Genomic DNA, 22,895 nt, shown 5'->3' with positions numbered 1-22,895 from the left:
TGCGGTCATAGTGTTAGATGAGCTAGGTGTATTTAAGAAGAAACGGAAGAAAAGGGCAATGTGGTCAAAGAATTAGTTACTAAATAGAAAGAGAATTAGTCACAGAATTTATTGATTTGTGTTAGGAATGATAGTCACCAAGACTATCAAACTATTTAAGGATGTCAGCTGAAAGTTTTAACATGTTATTGGACGAGGTTAAACCGCTTATAACAAAAAAGATACTATACTGCGAAACGCTATATCACCAGAGGAACGCCTCACTGCTACTCTCCGTTTTCTGGCTACCGGACGGTCTACATAATAAATGCTATCGTCAAATTTCGATACTCTTCAATAAATGTTGTTAAAAAAATCAGGGCTCATAAATAACTTGGAGTCAGCCATGTTAACTCAAAACAAACAAAACACCTTACCCTTGGCGGAACGAGTGGTGCGTAACGTTTGGCGTACAGTAGTGAAAAAGGAATGAACAGATTTTTCGGTGGTGGGGGCACGAGTCCGATCCGTAAAGCCCCATTTACACTGCCCAAACATCCCCGAGCATCGAGCATCGAGCATTCGTGATCGTAGCTCGCCGGTTTTCAACGAGCACGAACGCAAACGAGCCCTCTGTTTACACTGCTCGAGCATTTGTGTCGATCAGTTTCTCGTGAGCGTTTGCAGTGAATATTGATGATGGCACCCGGACTGTCAAAACTTGCGGTTTCCGCTGCGGCCGTCCTCATCCTGTTACAGGAGGAAACGCGAGGAAGGAAAAGGCGACGCGTGTGGGAGTCTTCATTTTTGAAAAAGAGGAACCACACTATTTTGCTGAGAGATTTGAAAGAAGACCACGGAGGGCTCTTCGAAAACTTCAGCCGAATGTCGTTAGACGATTTCGCCATCATATTGGGAAGGATAGAAGGGAAAATTGCCAAAAACCGACACCAACTTCCGAGAGTGCGTTCCTGCATCAGTCCGGTTGGCGATAACTCTTCGATTTTTAGCAAGTGGTGACTCGTACGGTAGCCTCATGTATCTCTTCAGGGTTTCAAAGCCTACAATTTTTTTACTTGTTCCTGAAGTCTGTCGGGCCATCGTAGAAGCACTACAGGAGTATGTCAAGGTAAGAACAAAAATGTATAATATAATTTTATTTTTGGAAATATATATATTTGGAATAAGTACATGAAAAACGTTGAACGGAACTATTGAATAAAGTGCAAACGTGTGAATATTTTAACAGAACGAGGAAAAGAATGTTCCTGCTTCTGAGGGTACCCCAGTTCCAGGATCCGAGGCAAATACGGAGGCGAGCGGATCTGCATCATCACTGCTTGATTGATGTGAATGGTCTGTGGTGGGGGGTTAAGGTTCTAGATGGTGGTATGTAGGAAGAGAGGACAGAGGTGAAGTAGAGTCCCCACTGTACTCTGGTGTAGTCTGTTGTGGATGTAGTAAAATAGCCGGAGAAGGTGGGCCAGATTTCGCTGACGAAAACGTAGTAGCAGGGGACGGAGAGGCTGAATAATTCGGCGAAACTGATGAGATAAACCGGCGATTTTGATGAGGAAGTTCGTCATAGCGGCCCATGTCGGCTTCGAAAAGAATGTTGTTGACGTGGTGCTGGACAAACGCTTGTGTCCTCTTGGAGTAAGATTTTAATTTCATCGCAACATGCTCACCATACACATCACAAGCATCACGCCTCACAGCATTATGCAGTATGCCGACCACCTCGTCAACTTGAGACCGTGGAGAGGCTGGCGTTCTTTTGCGCTTCATTGGAGTAGGCTTTGCAAAACCCAGTGCCGTTTGACTGGAAGCCGATCGTATCTCTTGAGATTGCTGATGAGGGAGGGTTTGAGTAATTTGGGAAGCAGATTCACTTGTATTTTCGTCCTCTTCCTGAATGAGCTCAACCTTAAAAATGAAGAAATGAATTAGCAAATTAACTAAAATACTTGAGGGTTTTATTACAAACTATTGGTTCCGCTATAAAAATTTAATTGTAGTTATTTAATAGTGTGTAGGTATATAATTTAATTTTGACGCTATGGGTGTACGTAATAAGAAATATTGTTCATTTCAGATGCCCGAAAATGAAGAACAGTGGCTATGCGAATCCAAGAAATTTGAAGAGAAGTGGGACTTCCCCCATGCTGTTGGAGCCATCGACGGAAAGCATGTAGCAATACAATGTCCGCCCAAAAGCGGGAGCGAATACTTCAACTACAAGTCCTTTTTCAGTTTTGTATTATTTGCGCTTGTCGACGCTGATTATAACTTCATGTTTGTGGACGTTGGATGTCAAGGCAGGATTTCAGATGGTGGAGTTTTCAAAAATTCTCAGTTGTACGACAATATTGAAAAGGGCAACTTGAAACTTCCCCCACCATCTCCACTGCCGAATTCGAGTATCCCCAGCCCGTACGTCATTTTGGGGGACGATGCTTTTGCATTGAGTGACAGTTTGATGAAACCGTACTCTGGTTATCATCCACAAGGGTCCCCAGAAAGAATTTACAATTACCGATTGAGCCGGGCCAGAAGGGTGGTAGAGAATGCTTTTGGCATTTTAGCTTCTGTGTTTCGTGTGCTAAGGAAACCTTTGCTTTTGGAAACTGAGAACGCCAAGTGGGTTGTAATGGCCTGCGTTTACCTCCACAATTTTCTACGTAGAAGTGCAAGTTCGTCACGTCTATATTGCCCAGTGGGTGCTTTGGATACCGAGGAAAATGGAGAGGTTACACCTGGTACCTGGAGAAATGAGGTGGCTCCGGCATCCCTTCTTGGTTTGAAAAAAGTACCCAGGAGATCAAATTCTACTGCTAAAGATATCCGCGAGGCCTTTGCAACATACTTCATGACAAATGGAGCCGTATCATGGCAAAACGATTACGCATGATAGCATTCTGATTGCGCCTAACAACTTAGCTTAAGACCTTTTAAATTGAAAATTTAATGTTTGTTGTTGGATTTCTGCTGTTACAATATTGAAGAGTTTGTTAGTTTGATAAGTCAGGTAGATAGACTTAGTAATTAGTCAAATAATCATTAAGCCTAAGCATGACGTTGTGTCGCATTTGTGAAAATGTTTACCACAGTAAATTTTCTGATTCTGATTCATTACCTATTTATTGTACTACCTAGGAGGCATATTATACCTGAATCTATTAGGAGGCATTTCAAGCTTAAGTACATAAAAATGAATCTCTAATAAGCCATGCAGGTAAAAAAGTGTAATTCGTGAGCTTACCTGTGAATCATTCTCCTTTGAAGCGTTTTGTGAAGTACATGAGTTGATGGTTTCCTTGCACTTGTTCTTATCCTTCAAAAACCCAAAAGCTTCGTAAGCAAACCATTTGCTCCTGTAGATCTCGTCTGCACCTGATAAAAAATAGGTACATTTAATTATCAATTCGTTGAACCGAAAACATAGGTGTACTATTCAGAGAACAATGCACCGTCTGGCTGCAAATCACAACATCTTATTTCCATTCCACCTTTTATTTTCTATATTATAATAACGATAATAAAGATACTTAACTTTTTATATATTAAGAGATGATCACCTTCTATTTTTATTATTATTTATGATTTCTTGAAAATAATATTGTCAAGTGTATGAAATTAGTTGAAAAATTTATGAATTTGGTTGAAAAAATTATGAATTTCACCGGAAAAAGCTATAAATTTGCTAGAAGAAGGCTGACTTACCTTTTCCAGTCCCTTTTGAAGTTTCTTCCTTGTTCTTCTCCCTCCTGAAGGAAGCCAACAAGGAGGTTATTTTGCTTTTGACGGTGTCGGATGTCGTCTCCAACTGCGTCGCTATAGCTTCCCAAGCGTAATTTTTTTTAATTTTGTTGAAGTACAGCTTGTGGTTCGGCTGCCACAGCTCTGGGTGCCCCTCATAAAGAGAAACTAAAAGGAGGCACTTTTCATTCTCCCACTCCATGCTGCTTTCACGAAAAATTACTACACAGAATAAACTAAAGAAGGAATTCCACACTCGAAATGGGAGACGTGTCAACTCGACAGCCAGTAGGCAAGAACAGAATTCGGTGAACGCTGTTCGAAGAAACCCGAGGTGTTTACACTGAGCGAGCGGCGAACGAGCATCCCTTTGATGATTCGCCGGAAAACCGACATCGGGCGGATCAGGCTCGAGCACGAACGAGCATTCGATTCGACCTTGCTCGGCTCGCCGAAACTGTTTACACTGCCTGAGCCTCGAACGAATGATCGTTCGTCACTCCTGTTTGCGACGAATGCTCGGGCAGTGTAAACGGGGCTTAATGCGCCATACACTGGCGAACTGATACTCGAGCCGAGCCGAGCCGAGCCGCACGGCAAGCAGTGGCGGATCCGGCTCGGCTCGCCTGAATTTGACTCGGCTCGGCTCTTTATTGTCCATACACTGACGGATTTGGTCCATTTCTAGGCGAGTCGAGCCAGGCTCGCGAGCCAGACTCGCAGGTGTATGGGGCCCTTAAGAATCCTCTCTGTCGTTCCGCGTTGCATCAGGGTCTCGAGCAATGGGAGTCAGCATACACTTGAAATCAGCTTACGCCGCGAACGGAACTCTCATCGAGTGCTTAAAATCCTTAAACTGTAAGATGGAACCTTTTTTCGGTTTTAGGATCTTCATCGCCTCGTGTTCGCTGCAGTCTTCTTTGTGTTTGTTCAGTAGGTCTTCCGTGCCAAAGTGTAGTAAGCAGCGCTTGCACAACCAGGTAATTGTCTTGTGATTTGTTATTTGCGATCGAACAAGTCTACTTATATCTCTGATGAGGCAGTTGTGAGAGTTGTTTCCGTCCTTTATGTACAGCATGTCCATATGTGTGTCTCTCTTCTCGTATCACGTACAATGGATAGACGACAAGTTTACTGTCGTAAGAGTACACGTTTACGTTGTCAAGACTGACGGGAAAGGTTATTCCATCCAGGTATGTGTCTAGTTCGTGTTCAAGTTGTTGATAGTGATGGGTCCGCTCAGGGTTCGCTTGCCGTTTCACGGGATGCAATGCGACAAGGACTGACCACACGAAACATTTTTGATCGGTGTTCTTTATATTTACGATTGCATGTTTTGCTACAATCTTTTTAGGCAGTTGTATGTAGCTGGATCCTAACGATTAATTCTGATTTAGAGGTTTAGGATCCTCGTGTACTCGGCCTCAAACATGAGGTTTGATTTGACGTTGTTGTTCTCCAACGTCTTGTGCGATCTTGCGAGCTATTGTATCCCTAAGTCTTTCCAGAAACGTTTTAGTGTCCTTGATATCATTTTGGTTTTCAATGACATAGGTTTTTCATGCGACCCTTGAATGCTTTGTCCACCTCTTTAATCTTGACATTGATGGTAGACGTGCTGGCGCTCGGCTCTTGGCGTGGTACTTTCGATGGTGACGAAAGGAGTGGTGTTTTCACTCTTTCGCTTTAGAGTACGCTTGGCATGAACATTGGCAATGGGACGATTTAAGTTAGACATTGTTATCATCTTTTAAAAATGCAGACACGGCTTCTTAGGTTCCACAGTCGTTTTATCCGATCCACACACTTTGAGAGTGCGAGCCATGTGGGAAGCCGTTATTGTGTTGCAGTTTTCACATTCCTTTTTAACATCCGTGACAGGACATGGTACTTGCATGTGACTCGCTATCTTACACTTTATGGTGTTGCGGTGCAGCGCCATATTCACCTTGGACACCAATACACCGCACACATCACAATTGGAACTAGCCATTATCGTCTACCTAGTAACCGGCACTGCCACAATCACTGTACAGTATAATCACAAAGTGAGGGTCGCACAATGCACTCTAACAGAACAACAGTCACCACTTGCTGCGCACAGTGGTGTGTAACTCGACTGTGAGGCCTTATATAGGCACCTCTCGCCGCTCTGTAACGTGACTGGTGTGGGGAACATTTCCGCTCGCCCTCGTCTCTGGGACGTCAGTAAATTTAAGAAAGCGGAGCTCTCGTAGGGTGGGGCGACGGCGGTCCGCTCTCCCATCAGGGAGGGGACGGCAATCACGTTCCTAACATTCGACCTCTCCCACCAGTCACGTGATCCAAGATGGCAGATGTCACGTGCCTGATCTTTGACCTTCCCACCAGTCATGCGATTCAAGATGGCGGCGGTCACGTGACTGACCCTTGACCTCTTCCTTTGACCATTGACCTCTTCCTCCTTCCACCATTGTTCTCTAGACGACGCAAAAACCCCCTTATACAGTAGGACCTTGATATATCGAACCTCAAGAGAATTTACAAAACTTCGATATATCAAGAATTTCGATATAATGAGGTTCGATATATCAAGGCTGTTTGGGGCAGACTTCGATATATAGAGGTTTACAACTGTTGTTGTATTATTCATTATATCAAGGTTAACTCTGACAGACTTCGATATATAGAGGTCCACACCCACTACAATAATACAGTACAATTAAGTATCGTACATTACTTTATCGGGAAATGTGAATAAGAAATTATAACAAGTACACCATACATCAATTTAAATTTATTTAATTTTTAACTAAACGTATAGAGTAATATTATTACATAAATATGAATATGAAATACTGTAACATCTTAAAAAGTTATGTTGTACAGTATAAATACACAAGTCTGAAATACGGTTCTACTCTACTGTATTTTAAATGTTTAAAATGCTACTGTAATGTAGGCTTACGTACATGTTATAAAGAGTTTGCAAAACTTATTTACTGTTGTTAAAAAAAATCTGAAATTGTAGTTTGTCTACCTGTGAAAGTCACTTTGTCCAACGCGTCGTCTAAAATGGGTAAAGACTGGATTATTTTGTCATCCATAGACGTCTTCTTTTGGAGGAAACTTCGCAACGTGTTGATGGCACACCGGGCATCGCGAAGGGTGGGGTCAGGCGTTTCGACTTCGTTGTCGTCATCATCCTCGCCGTCCTCGACTACACTGTCTTCTACACTCGTGTCCTTGGAAACGGATGCAATAATGTCTGCATCGCTTAATTGGCCGCAAGTAGCAAGCTCGTCATCGACGGCCACAAAGTCTTCGAAAGACAGCCCTTCCAAAGTAAGGGCCTGAGTCACTTGTCTCCACAGTACAGGACTAGCAAGTTCACCGTTATCCGTTTCAACAATTGAACAGTCTTCTACAACACTTTCCTCTTCTTCGTCAACGTGCTGTTTAAAGTCACTTTCCTTGAAGCAGTTCTTTATAGTATTTTCGGTAACATTGTTCCACGCCTTAGAAGCCATCCACATTGCATCAAGTATGCTTATTTTTGTAGGGTTCTTGTCCTCGAGGTCACGAAGGAAGAGGCGTACAACTTCCTTCCGGTAATGAACTTTAAAGTTCTTAATTATTCCTTGATCCAATGGCTGTAGCTTGGATGTGGTGTTTGGAGGTAAGAACTCAATTTTTACGTTTTTCATTTTTGGGATGTCACCGTGAGCAGTAGCGTTGTCAATAAACAAGAGTATTTTTTCTTCTTTTTCTTCATTTGTCTGTCCAAGTCCGTTAGCCATTTCTCAAAAACCCCTGAGTTCATCCATGACTTTTTGTTTGATGTGTAGTCCATTGGAAAGCTTTTAACACCCCTTTGAAACACCTTGTATTTTTAGATTTTCCTATCATCAATGGTTTAAGCTTCACGGTGCCAATTTGTTTGTTCCAAGCAGCAATGTAACTCTTTGTTTACTATTCTTACCTCCGTGGCAAGTGTCACCTTTAAAAGTTAAAGTTTTGTCAGGAAGACACTGGTAAAAAAGACCTGTTTCGTCGGCATTAAAAATATCGTCAGGTTTGTATCCCTTGACAAGATCAGGCAGTTTTTGCGACCATTCTGTGCAAACATTGTCATCGACACTCGCACTTTCGCCAGTCACCTTTTTGAAAATCACTTCATTTCTTTTTTTAAAGTTTTGGAGCCAACCGTTGCTTGCTCGAAAGTCAGGTTTATTTAATTGCGCAGCAAACTGTGCTGCTTTTACTTTTAAAATTGGGCTACTTACAGGAAGGTTTTTATCACGGCACTGTTTTAACCACTGGTAAACACTTTCATCTACGTCCTTGAATTCGGGTCCTTTTATTCTCTTGCACGAAGTTCCTTGGCGTTCATATTTTTCTCTATTTTTCAATATGGTCGAGAGAGTATTCGCTGGTATACCAAACTCCTTTGCAATGTCACTTTTTTCTTATTCCCGGCGTCCACAGTCTCTATAAGTTTAACTTTATCTTGATAAGATAAAGTTTTCCGTTTTACCATCGCACTTTTAAACAAAACAGTGTCACAGTTGAAAATCTGCGACGCACAATAATTCACTAAGATAACCTCAACTCGCACTAATCGCGGGTAACGTCCAAATTAAACTGAGGGTGGAGTGGTGATCCACCACTGGCGTCTACAGAAAACAAAGGAGTGTCGGTGGTGGGGGTTTCAAGTCTTGACATGAAAAATACGGTACCTACTCTACTTTGATGGTCGTTCGTTTGCACAACACGACAAAAGAGTACTAAAGGCCGGTCCACACGCTCCGTTTTGCACAACGTTTTGTCTGCGCAGTCTTAAGACGGAATGAAAACGTTGCAATATGCAGAGCGTCCACACGGCACAGACATATCCGTATATTTTGCTCAGTTTTGTGTGAGATCGCCATGGAGGAGGTACTACTCTGGTCGATTTTCGCGATGTGTATTGTTAAAAAAAAGATTGGAACATCTCAGAAGTACCCGGCGTTCAAAGTGGTTGCGGAAGTGGCTTCTAAAAAGGCAGCACTTTTACCATATCAAATTATTACGTGATGAACCTAATGATTGGCGGAACTACTTGCGAATGGACATTGACACATATACTTATTTATTGGAATTGGTGACACCGCATATCAACAAAGAAAATACTTGTATGAGAACAGCAATATCAGCACATGAAAGGCTAACAGCAACTTTAAGATTTTTGGCAACTGGTAGAAGTTACAAAGACCTGGAATTCACAGCAATTATATCGAAACAAGCGTTAAGTGAAATCATTCCCGAAACATGTGAAGCTATCTACAAGGTGCTGAAGAATGAATACTTGAAGGTAAGTAAAAATTTATTTAATTATTTATTTAATTGTTTATTTTATTATTAAGCCTTGCTAATTACAATCATATAACAATATTGATAATATCATAATGCTATTGTCTATAAAAGATTTAAATGAACCTTAAAAGTAACATTAGTGTTTCACAAAAGTTAGGCTAAGCTGAACGAAAATGCACGCTAGTACTTCAGTTTGGTTGAAATGTTGACATGTAGTTTGCAGCGGAAGAGTGGGCAAGGCCTTGACTGGCGTGTGTCTGTTGATCTTGTTTACCTTCCTGTGGGATGATGCGTGAAACTGTCGGAGTTTGCCCAATTGTTTCATACTCCTGAGGGTGTGTAAGTTGTTCTGGGACTTAGTTACGTAGCATAGGCTGCGAGAAGGAGTGGTATTGTCCAACATGTGAAGAATGAGTATTTGGCATTCTCAAATGTTGGGGCATATTCTGTTGATGCCAATTCGTTAAATTACAATCATCTTGTCGCTGGCTAGCCATATTAACAATTTGAAAATTTCTTGTAAGCGTACCCAACTCCGCTTCGAATAAAACGTCGGAAATTAGTTTCTGAGCGATATTGTTTTGTGAAGTAGAGACGTCTCTGAGTTTATTAGCCACACGTTTTCCAAATACCTGAAAAGCATCCTCTGCCTGTAGCGACTCGAGTTTCTTTCCTACCAACTCCATAACGTCAGTTGTGCCATCATCATTTGTAGCTGCCTTTCTCTTACGAGTTGAAGAGTGCGATCTTGAAGTAGTTGAAGTTGATGCTCCGGAAAGAGGAGTAGCAACCGCTTCACTGCGTCCACCGTCAGCAGCAGTTTCATGCCCATCTTCTTCCACCTGGAAATAATAAACAATTATCGATCTCTGTAATTTTAATTATTATTATTTTTTTTAAGTTACAATAAATTTAATTATTTTATTTGCTTTCAAGATATTTTATTCCTTTTTTTCAGTTTCCCAAGACTGAAGAGGAGTGGCTGGAAGTTGCAGCTGAGTTCGAAAGAATGTGGCAGTTCCCTCATTGTTTGGGGTCAACTGACGGAAAACATATTAGGATTGTGCCACCTAAAGGAAGTGGATCCTATTATTGGAAGTGGATATCAATTATAAAAAAAACCCACAGTGTTGTTCTTATGGCAATAGCCAATGCCAATTGCGAATTTTTGTATTGTGATGTAGGCACAAACGGTAGGATCTCCGATGGAGGAGTATTGAATAACACTAAATTCTATGAAAAGCTCGTTAACAAAGATTTGAGAATTCCAAAACCCTGGTGCATTGGAAGTTCAGACAGAGTGTTAGGATATGTTTTTGTTGGTGATGAAGCATTTGCTATGCGTCCAGAACTTATTAAACCATATCGACGAGAAACATTGACAAGGGAGCGAAGAATTTTCAATTACCGCCTATCTAGGGCGAGGCGTGTTGTTGAAAACACGTTTGGAATTTTGGCTTCAAGATTTCGAATTTTCCACACAAATATTAATTTGAATATGAACAACGTTGATATTGTAGTTCTTGCGTGCTGCGTTTTACACAACTTTTTGCGCAGAAGGTCCCCCCCAAAACTATACCCCTCCTGAAAGTATGGATCGGGAAAAATATTTCTGAATGTACTTTTGAATTAGGTGAAAGATGTGACCCAGAATTATTACACGACCTGCAGCGTGGAACAAGAGGCCAGTTTTTGAACAATGCTATCGTGGTCAGAGATCAATTTAAAGAGTATTTTAACAATGAGGGGTCTGTCCCTTGGCAAGATAAATTTATAACTTCAAATAATTAATGGTTTATTTAAGTAAATTTAAAAAGTGTTCATAAAGGAAATTTTTTGTAACTTTAAACAATTAATGGTGTATTTAAATAATTTAATAACGTGATTACATAAAGGACTTTTTTTTCTTACCTGTTCTGGTGGATCGTCAATTTGCGAGTCTTCATTTTCCTCCATGGTATTCCTAGACTGCCTTGGTGTCTCCTGATCATTCAGAAAATGTAACAAATCAAAATACCAGAGAGATGGCTTGTATATTTCGTCTTCCTCCAGCCCCAGATCGAATCGATTTATTTATTTTAGCCAATTCTTTTCGGTACACGCTTCTCAATGAATTTATTTATTTCACAACTCTCTCCCGGTTTGCCGTTACATCAATTTCTCTAAATTTATTAGCTAAAATTGCATACGCCTCCGCCTTCTTATCCCTGTCACTGTATTCTTTTGATTTTACACGCCAAATGCACGGGAAACTTTCATACAGAGCAATAAAATCAGTTAAAAACTCCCTAGAACATTGCCGAAGGTCAGCCATTGTCGCCCGACGAATTGAAAACTGAGTAGCAAAACGGATCGGAAAACGGTGCTACCGTCCACATGCGCCGACTTGCCTGCGCAGTTCAAGGAAATCTGAGCTCTCTGGCTCAGTTTTACTAAGACTGTACCGTCTTCCAAATGGATTCAAAACTGCACGGTTTTCCAGTCCACACGCAACGTTTTATCTGCAACGTTTTGAACTGCGCAGACAAAACGTTGTGCAAAACGGAGCGTGTGGACCGGCCCTTAAAGTTCGTTTCGTTGATGAACTGAAACTTCGATATGTTGGGGTAATTATAAGAAAACTTTCGATAATATAGAGGTAAAAAATAGGCAAAATTATTGGCGAAAATATTTACCTCGATATAATGAGGTTATTTACTTGAAATCTTCGATATGTAGAGGTAAAATTAGAATTGAAGTAAATGGGACATTCAAGGGGAATGACAAAACTTCGATTTATCGAGGAATTCGATATATTGAGGTTCGATATATCAAGGTCCTACTGTATGTATATTCTACTAATATACAAAAGTACAGCTTCTTCTAAAATGTTCAGTGCTCCGCTTGTCCTGGTACGTTTACATCATCATGTCTGTCTCACCAATAACCCCATATACTTATTATAGTCTAAAATAATGCCTGGTTTCTTTACGACCTTTTCCTATTGCGTTCTTTCTGCGTTTTTCCTCACCTCTGTTCAGTTGATTGGGACTTGGAGAAGAGAAGTAGAACCTGTTTTTCTCTGGCTTTCCTTTCCCTATAACCACAGCTCAGAAGATTCTTATTTCATGGTACAACAAGTTTTACTAAAATTACATTTGTTATTTACGGTTGCGGGTAAAAACTTCCTATTCGTTCTTATAGGTTCTTTATAGGTTTCTTATAGGTGTTTTGCCAATGGCACTGAAGAAACAAAGTTGTCGACATACATATGATGGCCTTATTGATCTAGTTATCTGACTAAAGAAGCCTCTGGACTACCGAAAATGCCTACCCCTTCTCCTTTTGTGCTGCATTATCTTATGCACTTTTAGCACCCTTTTTAACGTAGAAGCCAAGACAGTAATTGGACGTATGTATGCATAATGGAACCAACCCACAATGATGTCTAACTGAGAAAAAGAGGTTAAAAGTTTAGCGTGGGTCCCCATTCCCAGTAACAAAGAAATATATTCCAGATGTGTTTAATAAACATATTAAAGGCTTTATTAAGTTGTTAAATAAAATACCACAGCAAGAAATATAATATTGGTTGATATATTAAGGAAATTGTTGGTTGGTTCCCTTATGCTTAAATTCAAATAATATGATTTGAGCTTTATAACACAAGGGAACCAATTGATACAAATGTCTGTTATTATCCTGCAATCTTGTTTAATCTAAATAATTAAAGGTTTAAAAATACACCTCATTTTAAAAATAACTTTATTAAAAAATCTATTACTAATAAAATTACATAATATCTATTTGTATTATTTTTTAGTGTGTGGAAAACGTTATAACAATCAGTTACATCGTTGATGAAAGTTGGATCTTTTCATCTCTCATACGTCATCACTAGTATTTATTTTTATAGTAGAACAAATTAAAAAAAACTAGAACATAATGCTATATTCACTTAATTGATATTTTCCTCAGCCTCTAGTTCAAAATCCAGATTCGCATTGAAACCATCAATATCATCTTGTACGTTGGTGTCAGAGGAAAATTGTTTGTAAAATTCCTTCGCATGTGATGGGATTAAACTCATGATTGACTTGAGATCTTTTAACTTAGGCAATGAAATCCCTTTTCCATTGGGCCATAGGAGTGGTAAATTTTCTGCTAATCGCAAGTAGCACGTATTAGCTCCTACCTTCTTCTTTTTCTTTATATCAATTTCTTGTTGCAGTCCACCTAGACTTGTCCTTACAAATATTGAGAAAGGTTTATCTTTAAAGATTTCAATTTCTCTGAACTTAAGCCATCCAACTTTTATTCCATCTACATCTTCTTTCCTGTTTGTTATTTTCTTTTCTAAATCTGATGTGCTAAAGAAGTCCTCTTTTTCCATTCTTGTTACAATAAACTTGTTCTTTCTCCTACAATTCTCCATCACACTTATGTAATCTGAATCTGTGTACATTCTCTGTTGTGTCTTCAAGTGGCACTCGACATCCCCAAACTCTGCGTCATTGGGAAGGTAAGAATGCCCTGGAATCATGTACCTTAAGACAATGTTTTCCAAGGTCGGGTGTAAGCTAAGGACATGTTTGAGGAGGAGAACTATTTTTATGCTCCTGTTCTGCCCCCCACATGAATCGGACCACAAGGTCAATTCCTTAATCCCAGGACAATTTTCCAAAATATGCCTCTTCAAACAAGAGCCAACCTCTTGAGTACCTCGGCCAGCAGTATTCTCCAGCCAAACATTAAAATGACCTTTACCAGTTTTCCCCGAATGAATACCCAGATTATAAAGCATGATTTGTCGTTTTATAGTAAATGACATTTGTCGGCAGACGAGGTAATGGTAGGGGTTTTTGAAGATCAAAAGACAGCGTTTGTTTTGAATTCAACAGTTTTTTGCCGTTAGTAAGTCGTCCTTGAACTGAGCTCTTACTTCTTCGACTAATTTCAGATGAGCCTCATGTTTTTATTTTAATTTCATCTCTCTCTATATCACTGGTAGTTGAATTTTCCAGGGCATGTAGTGTGTCACAGGTACTGCAGGTGTCTTTCTGAAGTGGTTTCCGTTTTAGGTTAAAATCTGCATAAAATATTTGATTATATTTTGATTGGGACACAGGATGCTCTACTTCAGCCTTGTACAAACTGTACATACGTGGCAATGTCATATCAGGGGGTAACCAGCATGATTCTGTTGTCGTTCTACAGTAGTGGGACTTGTATGCTGGAATTCTTTTAATGTGGTTTCGGACTTCTTCAATCCGTTTGTCTTCAATCTTGTTACTGCCACCACATTTCCCCCTTTCATCTTTCACATTATCGTTTTTAAGCTTTTTAAGAGCTGTATTAATTCTTTTTGTGGACACTCTTAAGGTTTGTACGTACATATTCCTGCAAATAACAGTATTGTTAATTGTATATTTCCTTGTAAACTGTCTTTTAGATAGTTTGTACTGTTGGTCTTTTTGTTTTTTTCTTCCTGTACTGATGCACAAATAAACATGTTTTGGGCATTATAGTCCCCCAAATCATAAAATTTCTTAAAAGTGCTTTTTCTTACTTCAAGTGACACTTTCTCATTACACTTGCAAGCACAATGAAAATCCCTGAAGTTTTTAGGGTACACAACTTTTCCTGTTTGAGAAATGTATTTTTTATTACTATTTTTCCTTTTTTTTCTGATATCTCTAGATTGATGTGCATACTTTCTCTTCCTACCTTTCTTTGGTCTTCCTGAACTGTCAATTTCTTCAAAATCAGAACCACTAGAAGAGCTATCATCTGTTTATGCTAGGCGTTTCGTCTACTACTTCTGCTCTGTTGTTATCAATCTGGGGTTCAGCAATTACTTCGACTACTTGATCCTCAATGTTCGGTTCTTCAGTATTTAGTTCACCAACATTAATTAAATTATTTTGATTTCCAGTAATTAGTGGGTCATCATCTTGCATACTCTGAAAAAAAAAAACAGATTATTAGCTTCAGGGTCATAATAGGCAGTTTGCTAGTCTAATGGTTAGTGTCTTGGACTTAAGTTTAAGAGATCATGGATTTAATTACTTGGATGCTCAATCACATGCTGGGAGAATGAATGAGTTTTCTTTAAACACATTTCAGTAAAACTTGAGTAAAAATATTACTTGGGTATAAAGTATACTTTAATAAATATTCATTTTCAACCATTTATTTTAGACATAACATCTTTAAAATAAAAATCTTTAGTTGAGTTAGTAGTACAGCCGACTGATTTTCTGGTTATGATCTATTCATAAAATACAACATTGACAGTACCATAGCCTAAGAGCCGGAGCAAAGATATGTTACAAACGATCAATAATTTTAAGACATTAAGAGATCTCTACCAGATAACTGGAAGATTTTTTACGGACCTGAAAAGAATTTATGTATGTTAAAATTTGTATTCCTTTTTCTTACCTCATGCTCTTCCATTTCCAGATGAGGAACAATATGAAAAGAGTTAAGCTCATCTGGTGCATGGTTAGTTCCATTTTCTAACCATCATTCTTCCAATATTATCTGTAATTTCAATAGCACCAGATAATTGAAACACTATCACCATCATCTAATATTGAATCTGTTAGACTAGGTTCTTGTGATTTGCTGGTATCAAATGAAATATTTGGAAAGTCGTACACAATTTCCATTTTTGAAATATCCAGGTAGCTTGTATCCTAGAACAGAACATAAAGTTGTAAATTGAAGTAGTTCAGATTAAAAGAAGTATTTTGTCATTTTTGGCATAATTTCTAAATAAGATAGTCATGAACATGAATAGTAGCTTACCAATCCTAATTATAATAATATAACCTAACAGCTTTGCACGCTGACAATCGAAAAAATTAGCAAATAGGCGATATTTTGAAACCTTTTATTTAGTATTTAATTTAGGCCTAGTATTGAACTAAAAAATCCAATACCAAACAAAAAGTTTGGTAACTATGCAGCAGTTGGTACTTGTGGAAAAAATATATATTTTTAAACATTTTTCCATGTAAAATTACTTGCTGAACACGATTATAATGGTCTTTTTTGTCGGAAACGCTGTTAAATTCACTTAAATGCTACTTAAAGTACAGATTTCAATGATTGTAATCTGCTGCCTTGGAACATTTAACGACTTTTCCGACAAAAAAAGACCGTCATATTCATGTTCAGCAAGTAATTTTACATGGGAAATTAGTAAAAAATATTGATTTTTCCACAAGTACCAACTGCTGCATATATACCAAAAGTTCATAAATAAAGGCTAGGCCAGTTTTTGGTACGTAATACTGCAAGTAATGTGTAGAAAAAATCTTTCTGCCATTAACACCACTACCCTAAACTTTTGCCAGTTTGTTAGCTATTGTTATAGGCTAGGTTATGTTCGAAATAAATTTGTATCTGTCCTTCAGATAAGTTTATACCAAATCTAAACTTACCAAATCAGGCATGTTATTTTCCAACATTTCATTGAGATCTACACCGTTTTCTCCTTCATTCTGTGTAGGTTTATGTGATATAGGACTATCATTGCAGACATAGCTATGCTCTTGTTGTATATTTGTCGACTCCTGAAACAAAGGCAATTAATTATTTATTTTACTGGAAAATATTAATTTCATCTTATTTTAATGTATATTTATTATTATTACAATATTTCATTATAAATATAAGTAATTATTAGTCAAGGCTCAAAAACCTATTATTTAACCTAAAAAATTATGTGCTTACCTGATCAGTTTCCAATAACGTAGGCTCATGATCTGGTTCAGAAGAATCAGGGGTTTGAACTTTTGCCATTTCCATAATTAACAAAGTTCTTCTCTTTATATCCATTTTGTAACACTTAGACACAATACAGACATAAAACAATCATTTATGTTACTCTATTATTATTGTATTGCAAGCAGGTTTATCTAACTTCAAACTTGGTTCCTGTATGCAAAACAGCTGATCAAGATGAAGACTACACAACAAAGAGAATCAAGTTGGTTGGTTCTGTTATGCATATTACAAAACCAGTCTCTGAATTTTGAAACAAAGAAACCAAGCCACTTGGTTCCCTTATTCATAATATTGAATCCGACATACAGCATTTGATGTTTTTTTCATGATTTTTTTTTGCATTTGTAGTTTCAAAGCCAGTTAAAGTAAAAAAATCAGGGTATAAATTCTTTCAAGCTCTTCAAGATGGCGGTGATATCTCAATTTCCCAAAAATTGTTGGTTGGTTCCATTATGCATATATAGGTCCAATTGTTAATTTGGAAAAGTATATTTAATAGTACGCAATGTGAATTTTAAATATTTGATTTCAGATATGATTTATAGGTTCAGTATTAAAATACAAACTTTAATATTTACGTACGAATTAAGTATACCGAAAACTGTAGTTATAAAAACAAAATGACAAAATATCATTAGACCTATTTCACTGAAAAGATTTGCAAGCTAATGATCTGTTTTGTTTGTTTGAATATATTTTCAACTAATCTGGTACACTCTGGTGGAAAATTGGTAAGTCCTTTCGTTGAGGTGTGTGGAGGCTCAAACCACTGCAAGGTTGTGTGGAATTGGTACGTCACATACATCATTTCGTCTGGGCCAGTGAAAAGAATGGGATGGTCCCTTCTGGGTGAAGAAACTTTATTATTACATCTCCATCTTCTTTGGCAACATTTTGTCATTATTCAATAGTACCAGAGGTTGTCATATGTACATGCAATGAAGCGAGATGGATATAGATCTTCTTTAACATTTAAAGTTCATCCTCTTCTCAAGAGATGTCCTACGGCACAAAATCTTGAAAATAACATAAGATCGTGAGCAAAGGCAAGGCAAGTTTTCAGCTTGAGTCGGCGACAATCCTGGTTAGACTACATTGACAAAATAAATAGAACCACTACTACGTCCGAACTTTGGAGAAAACTACGCTCAGTTTGCAGCAGGCCCTCTCCACCTTCCATAATTGGTCTAGAACGTCGTGGTGTTATAGTGAATATAGTGACAGATCCTCAAACAGTTACCAACTTGTTTGCGACTCACTTTGAGCAAGTTTCAAAGACGTCATCGTATTGCCTCGACTTTCAACATTTTGAAGCTGCTCAGGATGGTTACCTATTAATTTAAATCGAAATAACAACTCTCCTTTAAACCTTACCTTCACCATAAATGAACTCGATTTGTCCATTAAGGCTACAGCAAACTCCGCTCCAGGTCCTGACAACATACATTATGCCATGTTGTGGAACCTGACGGAGGAAATTAAGGAAGACCTATTAACTTTATACAACAGAATTTACTTTGAAAATGTATTTCCTACATTGTGACGTCGTTCACATATTATCGCTCTACATAAATCGGGTCAGGATAGAGCGTCTCCAACTAGCTATCGGCCTATATCCCTTACTAGTTGCCTCTGCAAAGTCTTTGAAAGAATGGTCAATAGAAGGCTTGTGTGGTATTTGAACAAATCAATCTTCTGTCGTTTGCTCAGTGTGGATTTCGGCAGGGCAGGTCTACTGCTGACCATCTGTTGTGTTTGGAGACGTCCATTCTAAAACACTTTTCTTCAAAAAAACACTTAGCTGCTGTTTTCTTTGACTCGTCCAAAGCCTATGGCACTGCATGGAGAAGAGGTATTATAAATAAATTAATATCCTGGAGTGTTGGTGGTCACATGGCAGCATTCTGCTGTAGATCGCCCTACGTTGACTGCGTCAATTTGTCGCGAGATCTGCCCGTCGTAGTTGTGTCAATTTGCTGTGTCGGTTTTTTTAGTGTTGTTGACGCCCCATGTAGTGCGCCTTTTTGTTACCAGTCCCACGTTGCTGTACCATTTTGCTCCGGATGGTGTTGGTCGCCATCTTGCTCAAAATCTGCCCAAAGCTAGCTGCGTTCCCTTGGTACTGCTTGAAACTCTGCCACCTTCCAGATAAACAAATTGCTGTCCCAATCCTCTCCCAATCACTACTCAAAATGTGCTCCCTCTCATTGGTGATGTAAATTACTTCGTGTTAGCTAACTCATACTATTCCAACTTAATACCAAATTACTATTAAATTTGAATGTCTGGGGTGTTGTCACCAACAACAAGTCTATGTCTATCTCAGGTTTTTAAATAGGTTGAGTAGTGGTTAAAAAATTTAATATCACTCCATTAAAGTTTCTATCACACTTTTTTATAAAATGGGATACTCAAAGAAAAGTCAAACCAAGTGACCTTGACGTTAATTTATTCCATATTACACTGTCCATACATATATAATTCCACTCACCTTGCTTTGATAATTTAAGAGTGTAACATAATATCCCATCCTTCATTACAATTTCAATACACCATATTACAGTTTCCTATTAATTTCACCACTACTATCTCAGGAGAATCCACACAACCTCCTTGCTTCAAGTCTGGAAAGAGAAGACGGAATCTCCGTATAAAACTACACATACCGATTCAAAACAATACTCATCCCCTCTCCCGTTCAAATCAGCGTCTTCACGAATAAATATAATTTGATTCTTTTCTTATAATTGTCGAAATTTATCACGTTTACTATAATTAATCAATTTAAGTCTTTCTATTTTCTTTTTATTATTTTTTCAAAGCTTTTTATTTAAAATTTTAGCAACATGTGCTTTATGACGTCATCAATATACAAGTCATTTATCCCACAATTGGCTTTTCTGCGTAATTCTATTTAGTACTTTTGTGTTAAACACGAATTTTGGTTATGTTTACTTCATTTTAATTAATCAAATCTTTTCCCGTATAAAGTTTAATATATTTCTTCGTTATTAATTAAATAAATCTCAATTCCGACAACATGTGATTCACTGACGTCACAGTCTGCCGATTCACTGACGTCACAGTCTGCCAATTCCCCGCGAATATTTCAAATGTCGTAATTTGACCTGTTACAATTCATAAATGGTCTTTTGTCAGACAGAACTATCCAAGTAAAACTTGGGAAAACTTTCCGATCCTCTCATTCAAGAAAATGGTATCTCGCAAGGAAGTGTTTTAACCTACGCTCTGTTCACGTTCTTAATCTGCAGGTTTCGTTAACTGATCTCCTGGGTGACAACGAGGCGCTATAATTGAGAGGCTTTTCGCTTTCCTAAACGAATCCTCTCTTTTAGCTCGCATATAGTGCATGTTATTAATTTATGAATGTATATTTTGTTATTTGTTACGCTAATTTATCTTGGATTTACCCTAGTTATTTAGTTAATTATGTTTGCTCTTCTGTTTGTTACATTTACAAGTATTACCAGTATGGTCCATTTTCAGTCATGCCGATAGTAATGTTTTCATTCCTGATGTTTTGTTATTTAGTTTTTAACTATTGTAAGAGTGGCCCATCTACAGTCATCCTGACATGATTCAGCCAGTCGAGGAAAATCTTTTCATTTGACCAGCCATTGTGTGAAACAAGTATACGAGAACTGATCCAGCTGGACCACCTCTCTCAAGCAGTGGAGACATCCTTCGTCTTGGATAAATAAACATTGGTGGGACATAAGATCCAGATGCACTTATTCCACACACAACAGTAATATTTCTCCCTCTTTCCCAACTGGTTATATACCTCCAACTTGATGTTTACCTTCAGGGGCGATGATATGACCTGGTTTTTGCACACTAGAAATTCCAGTCTCATCCATATTGAAACTACGAGTAGGCTCAAAATTGTGTCTTTCCATCAGTGAATCCAATCACTCTACCAATACTTATTGCCGATGGTTTTCTTAGAGAAACTTGAGGATTCCTCTGCGAAATCCCGAAACCCAATCTTCACCGGCCATTCGTGTGGCTTGATTAAAGATATGCTTAATATTCAATTCTTCGGTTACTTCAAAAGCCAGTCGTCTCAAATCCGTTATAGTAATGCCGAAAAAAAGATTTGCAAGATTGATAACTCTGGTGGTCAAATCTTTTTTCGTGATCTTTGTTAGAAACTGCAGGTGGTCCCATTTCCGATGTTGAGGTTTTGCTACTTTTCAATCTGTCACGAAGAGTAGATCTTAAGGTACGTCCACACCGAACGCGCAGAGCTGCGCCGCGCTGCGCAAAGCATATTGCGCTGCGCGAAACTGCGCGGAACAGAGCGCCATGTTCGTAGTTGCGCTGCTGTGATCCGTGTTGCGCGGGCTACACAATCACACCGATGTAGAAAATGGACCCGGCAACAGCTGCTTCAGTTTTTATTGTTATTTATAATGATCTGTTAAAAAGAAGGAGAAAACCACGTCGTCATTGGGTGACGCCCATACTGAGACGTCGGGAATCGTATGGAGGGGAATCCATGCTTAATGATCTCCGTATTGGTGGGCAGTTCAAAAATTTTTGCCGCATGTCGTCTGAAGATTTTGAGTATCTTCTAAATTTGATTGTGCCAGAAATCACTCGACGGGATACTAATTATAGAAAAGCTATAAGTGCTAAGGACAGACTGGCGATAACTGTTCGCTTTTTAGCAACTGGAGACTCTTTCACAAGCTTGATGTACCTTTTTAAAGTGTCTAAACAGAGTATTTCATACATTGTGATGGAAGTTTCGCAGGGCTCTGAATAATGCACTGAGAGACTACATACAAGTAAGTAATACAGTTTATTAAGCAGTAAATTTAAATTTACAACACTTTTATAAAAAAACTGTACTTTGGGAACATGATTGTTTTAGAATGAACAATATTAATATGCTTGTAACATTTTCAAAAATGGTTTAAAAACAAACTAACGAAAGTGAATTAAACAAACTAAAAATAATCTACATAATGATTCCCCCAAAAAGATAACTTGTAACAAGCCCTATTTTATAAACTATTGTTCATTGTCATTTTAAATACTAGCCATTACAGAGTAGTTAAAACTTCTGAATTGCTATCCACAAAAGCCATTTATAAATGTTTGTATAGGGTTTTTGGCAGGTGGACTGTATACTTGTTGCAATGGAAGTTGAGGTGAAGGACTAGGAGTAGACATTCGGCTTGCGCTGGATTCACCGCTCTGTTGCATAGGAGAACGTGTGTAAACAGTGTCAACCTCGATTTCTGTCTCGTATATCAATGTACTAATCTTGTGCATCAAATAATTACGGTTACGGTCATCAAACTTTCGGAGCTTTTGTCGCAATATGCTCTCCAAATGTTGAACATTCATCACGAGTTGTTTTTGTCGCATTGTCCATGATTTTGTACGCCTGAGCAAGCCGGGGGTCGTCAATGGCCGTTCTCCTTCGCTTTTTCTGTTGCGGTGGTACAAATCTGTTTTGACTTGATGTTTAAAGCAGGCGATGCTGTTGCCGTGCTTTGATTCCCAGATGGTACAACAGGTTCAGATTGATTAGATTCTTCCTCCTCATCTTCATCAGGATCATTTTCAGGCTGTTCGACAAAAAACCTGGGGGAAAAAGAAAATTGATCTAAAACCAATTTCGCTATAACAATTTTTTTTACTTATAACTGACTATAACACCGGCTGTTATATAGCACCTTAATGTCATTTGTTACAGCTGCCGAGCTCACAACAAGAATGGCTACAGTATGAAAAGGAGTTTGAAGAAACGTGGAATTTCCCACACTGTTTGGCAGCAGTAGATGGCAAACACATCAAAATCCAAGCACCTTGGGATACCGGAAGCGAATACTACAATTACAAGTCTTCCTTCAGTATCGTTCTGTTTGCGCTGGTGGATGCAAACTACAATTTTATGTTTGCTGACGTCGGTGCTCGGGGACGTATATCTGATGGTGGTATATTTAAAAACTGTGCATTGTGGAAAAAGATTGAGGGGAAAACTTTGAACGCACCGCAACCAAAGACACTTC

At 38.5% G+C, this 22,895-nt stretch overlaps 3 protein-coding genes across 3 annotated transcripts; 1 reads left to right on the top strand and 2 right to left on the bottom strand.

Moving 5' to 3' along the window:
* Positions 1-1,121: 1,121 nt before the first annotated feature.
* LOC124371145 lies at positions 1,122-3,947 on the bottom strand. The gene is made up of 3 exons (XM_046829458.1): positions 3,703-3,947; positions 3,242-3,372; positions 1,122-1,905 (listed from the first exon to the last, which is right to left on the bottom strand). The coding sequence occupies exons 1-3, from the start codon at positions 3,938-3,940 to the stop codon at positions 1,351-1,353; spliced, it is 924 nt and encodes a 307-aa protein (XP_046685414.1). The 5' UTR covers positions 3,941-3,947; the 3' UTR covers positions 1,122-1,350.
* LOC124371146 lies at positions 1,899-2,931 on the top strand. Its single transcript, XM_046829459.1, has one exon. The coding sequence runs from the start codon at positions 2,039-2,041 to the stop codon at positions 2,888-2,890; it is 852 nt and encodes a 283-aa protein (XP_046685415.1). The 5' UTR covers positions 1,899-2,038; the 3' UTR covers positions 2,891-2,931.
* Positions 3,948-15,605: 11,658 nt separating the features above from the next.
* Positions 15,606-17,100, bottom strand: LOC124371151. The gene is made up of 3 exons (XM_046829464.1): positions 16,795-17,100; positions 16,503-16,634; positions 15,606-15,752 (listed from the first exon to the last, which is right to left on the bottom strand). The coding sequence occupies exons 1-3, from the start codon at positions 16,897-16,899 to the stop codon at positions 15,606-15,608; spliced, it is 384 nt and encodes a 127-aa protein (XP_046685420.1). The 5' UTR covers positions 16,900-17,100.
* Between the last annotated feature and the right edge of the window lie 5,795 nt (positions 17,101-22,895).

The sequence above is a fragment of the Homalodisca vitripennis genome, unplaced genomic scaffold (genome assembly GCF_021130785.1).
Source record: "Homalodisca vitripennis isolate AUS2020 unplaced genomic scaffold, UT_GWSS_2.1 ScUCBcl_928;HRSCAF=3893, whole genome shotgun sequence".
In the NCBI taxonomy this organism is placed as follows: Eukaryota; Metazoa; Arthropoda; class Insecta; order Hemiptera; family Cicadellidae; genus Homalodisca; species Homalodisca vitripennis.
This window is presented reverse-complemented; position numbering and strand designations above follow the sequence as displayed.

What these genes read in the sequence shown, in the direction of transcription:
- LOC124371146 (XM_046829459.1), top strand. Translation starts at nt 2,039, where the DNA reads ATGGGTGTACGTAATAAGAAATATTGTTCATTTCAGATGCCCGAAAAT.
- LOC124371145 (XM_046829458.1), bottom strand. Translation starts at nt 3,940, where the DNA reads ATGGAGTGGGAGAATGAAAAGTGCCTCCTTTTAGTTTCTCTTTATGAG. An exon ending in TTCAAAAGGGACTGGAAAAG is followed by an intron (nt 3,373 to 3,702) that starts GTAAGTCAGCCT and finishes ATTTTTTATCAG; the next exon opens with GTGCAGACGAGATCTACAGG. An exon ending in CAAAGGAGAATGATTCACAG is followed by an intron (nt 1,906 to 3,241) that starts GTAAGCTCACGA and finishes TTCATTTTTAAG; the next exon opens with GTTGAGCTCATTCAGGAAGA.
- LOC124371151 (XM_046829464.1), bottom strand. Translation starts at nt 16,899, where the DNA reads ATGGATATAAAGAGAAGAACTTTGTTAATTATGGAAATGGCAAAAGTT. An exon ending in CGTTATTGGAAACTGATCAG is followed by an intron (nt 16,635 to 16,794) that starts GTAAGCACATAA and finishes CCTTTGTTTCAG; the next exon opens with GAGTCGACAAATATACAACA. An exon ending in AAAATAACATGCCTGATTTG is followed by an intron (nt 15,753 to 16,502) that starts GTAAGTTTAGAT and finishes GTTCTGTTCTAG; the next exon opens with GATACAAGCTACCTGGATAT.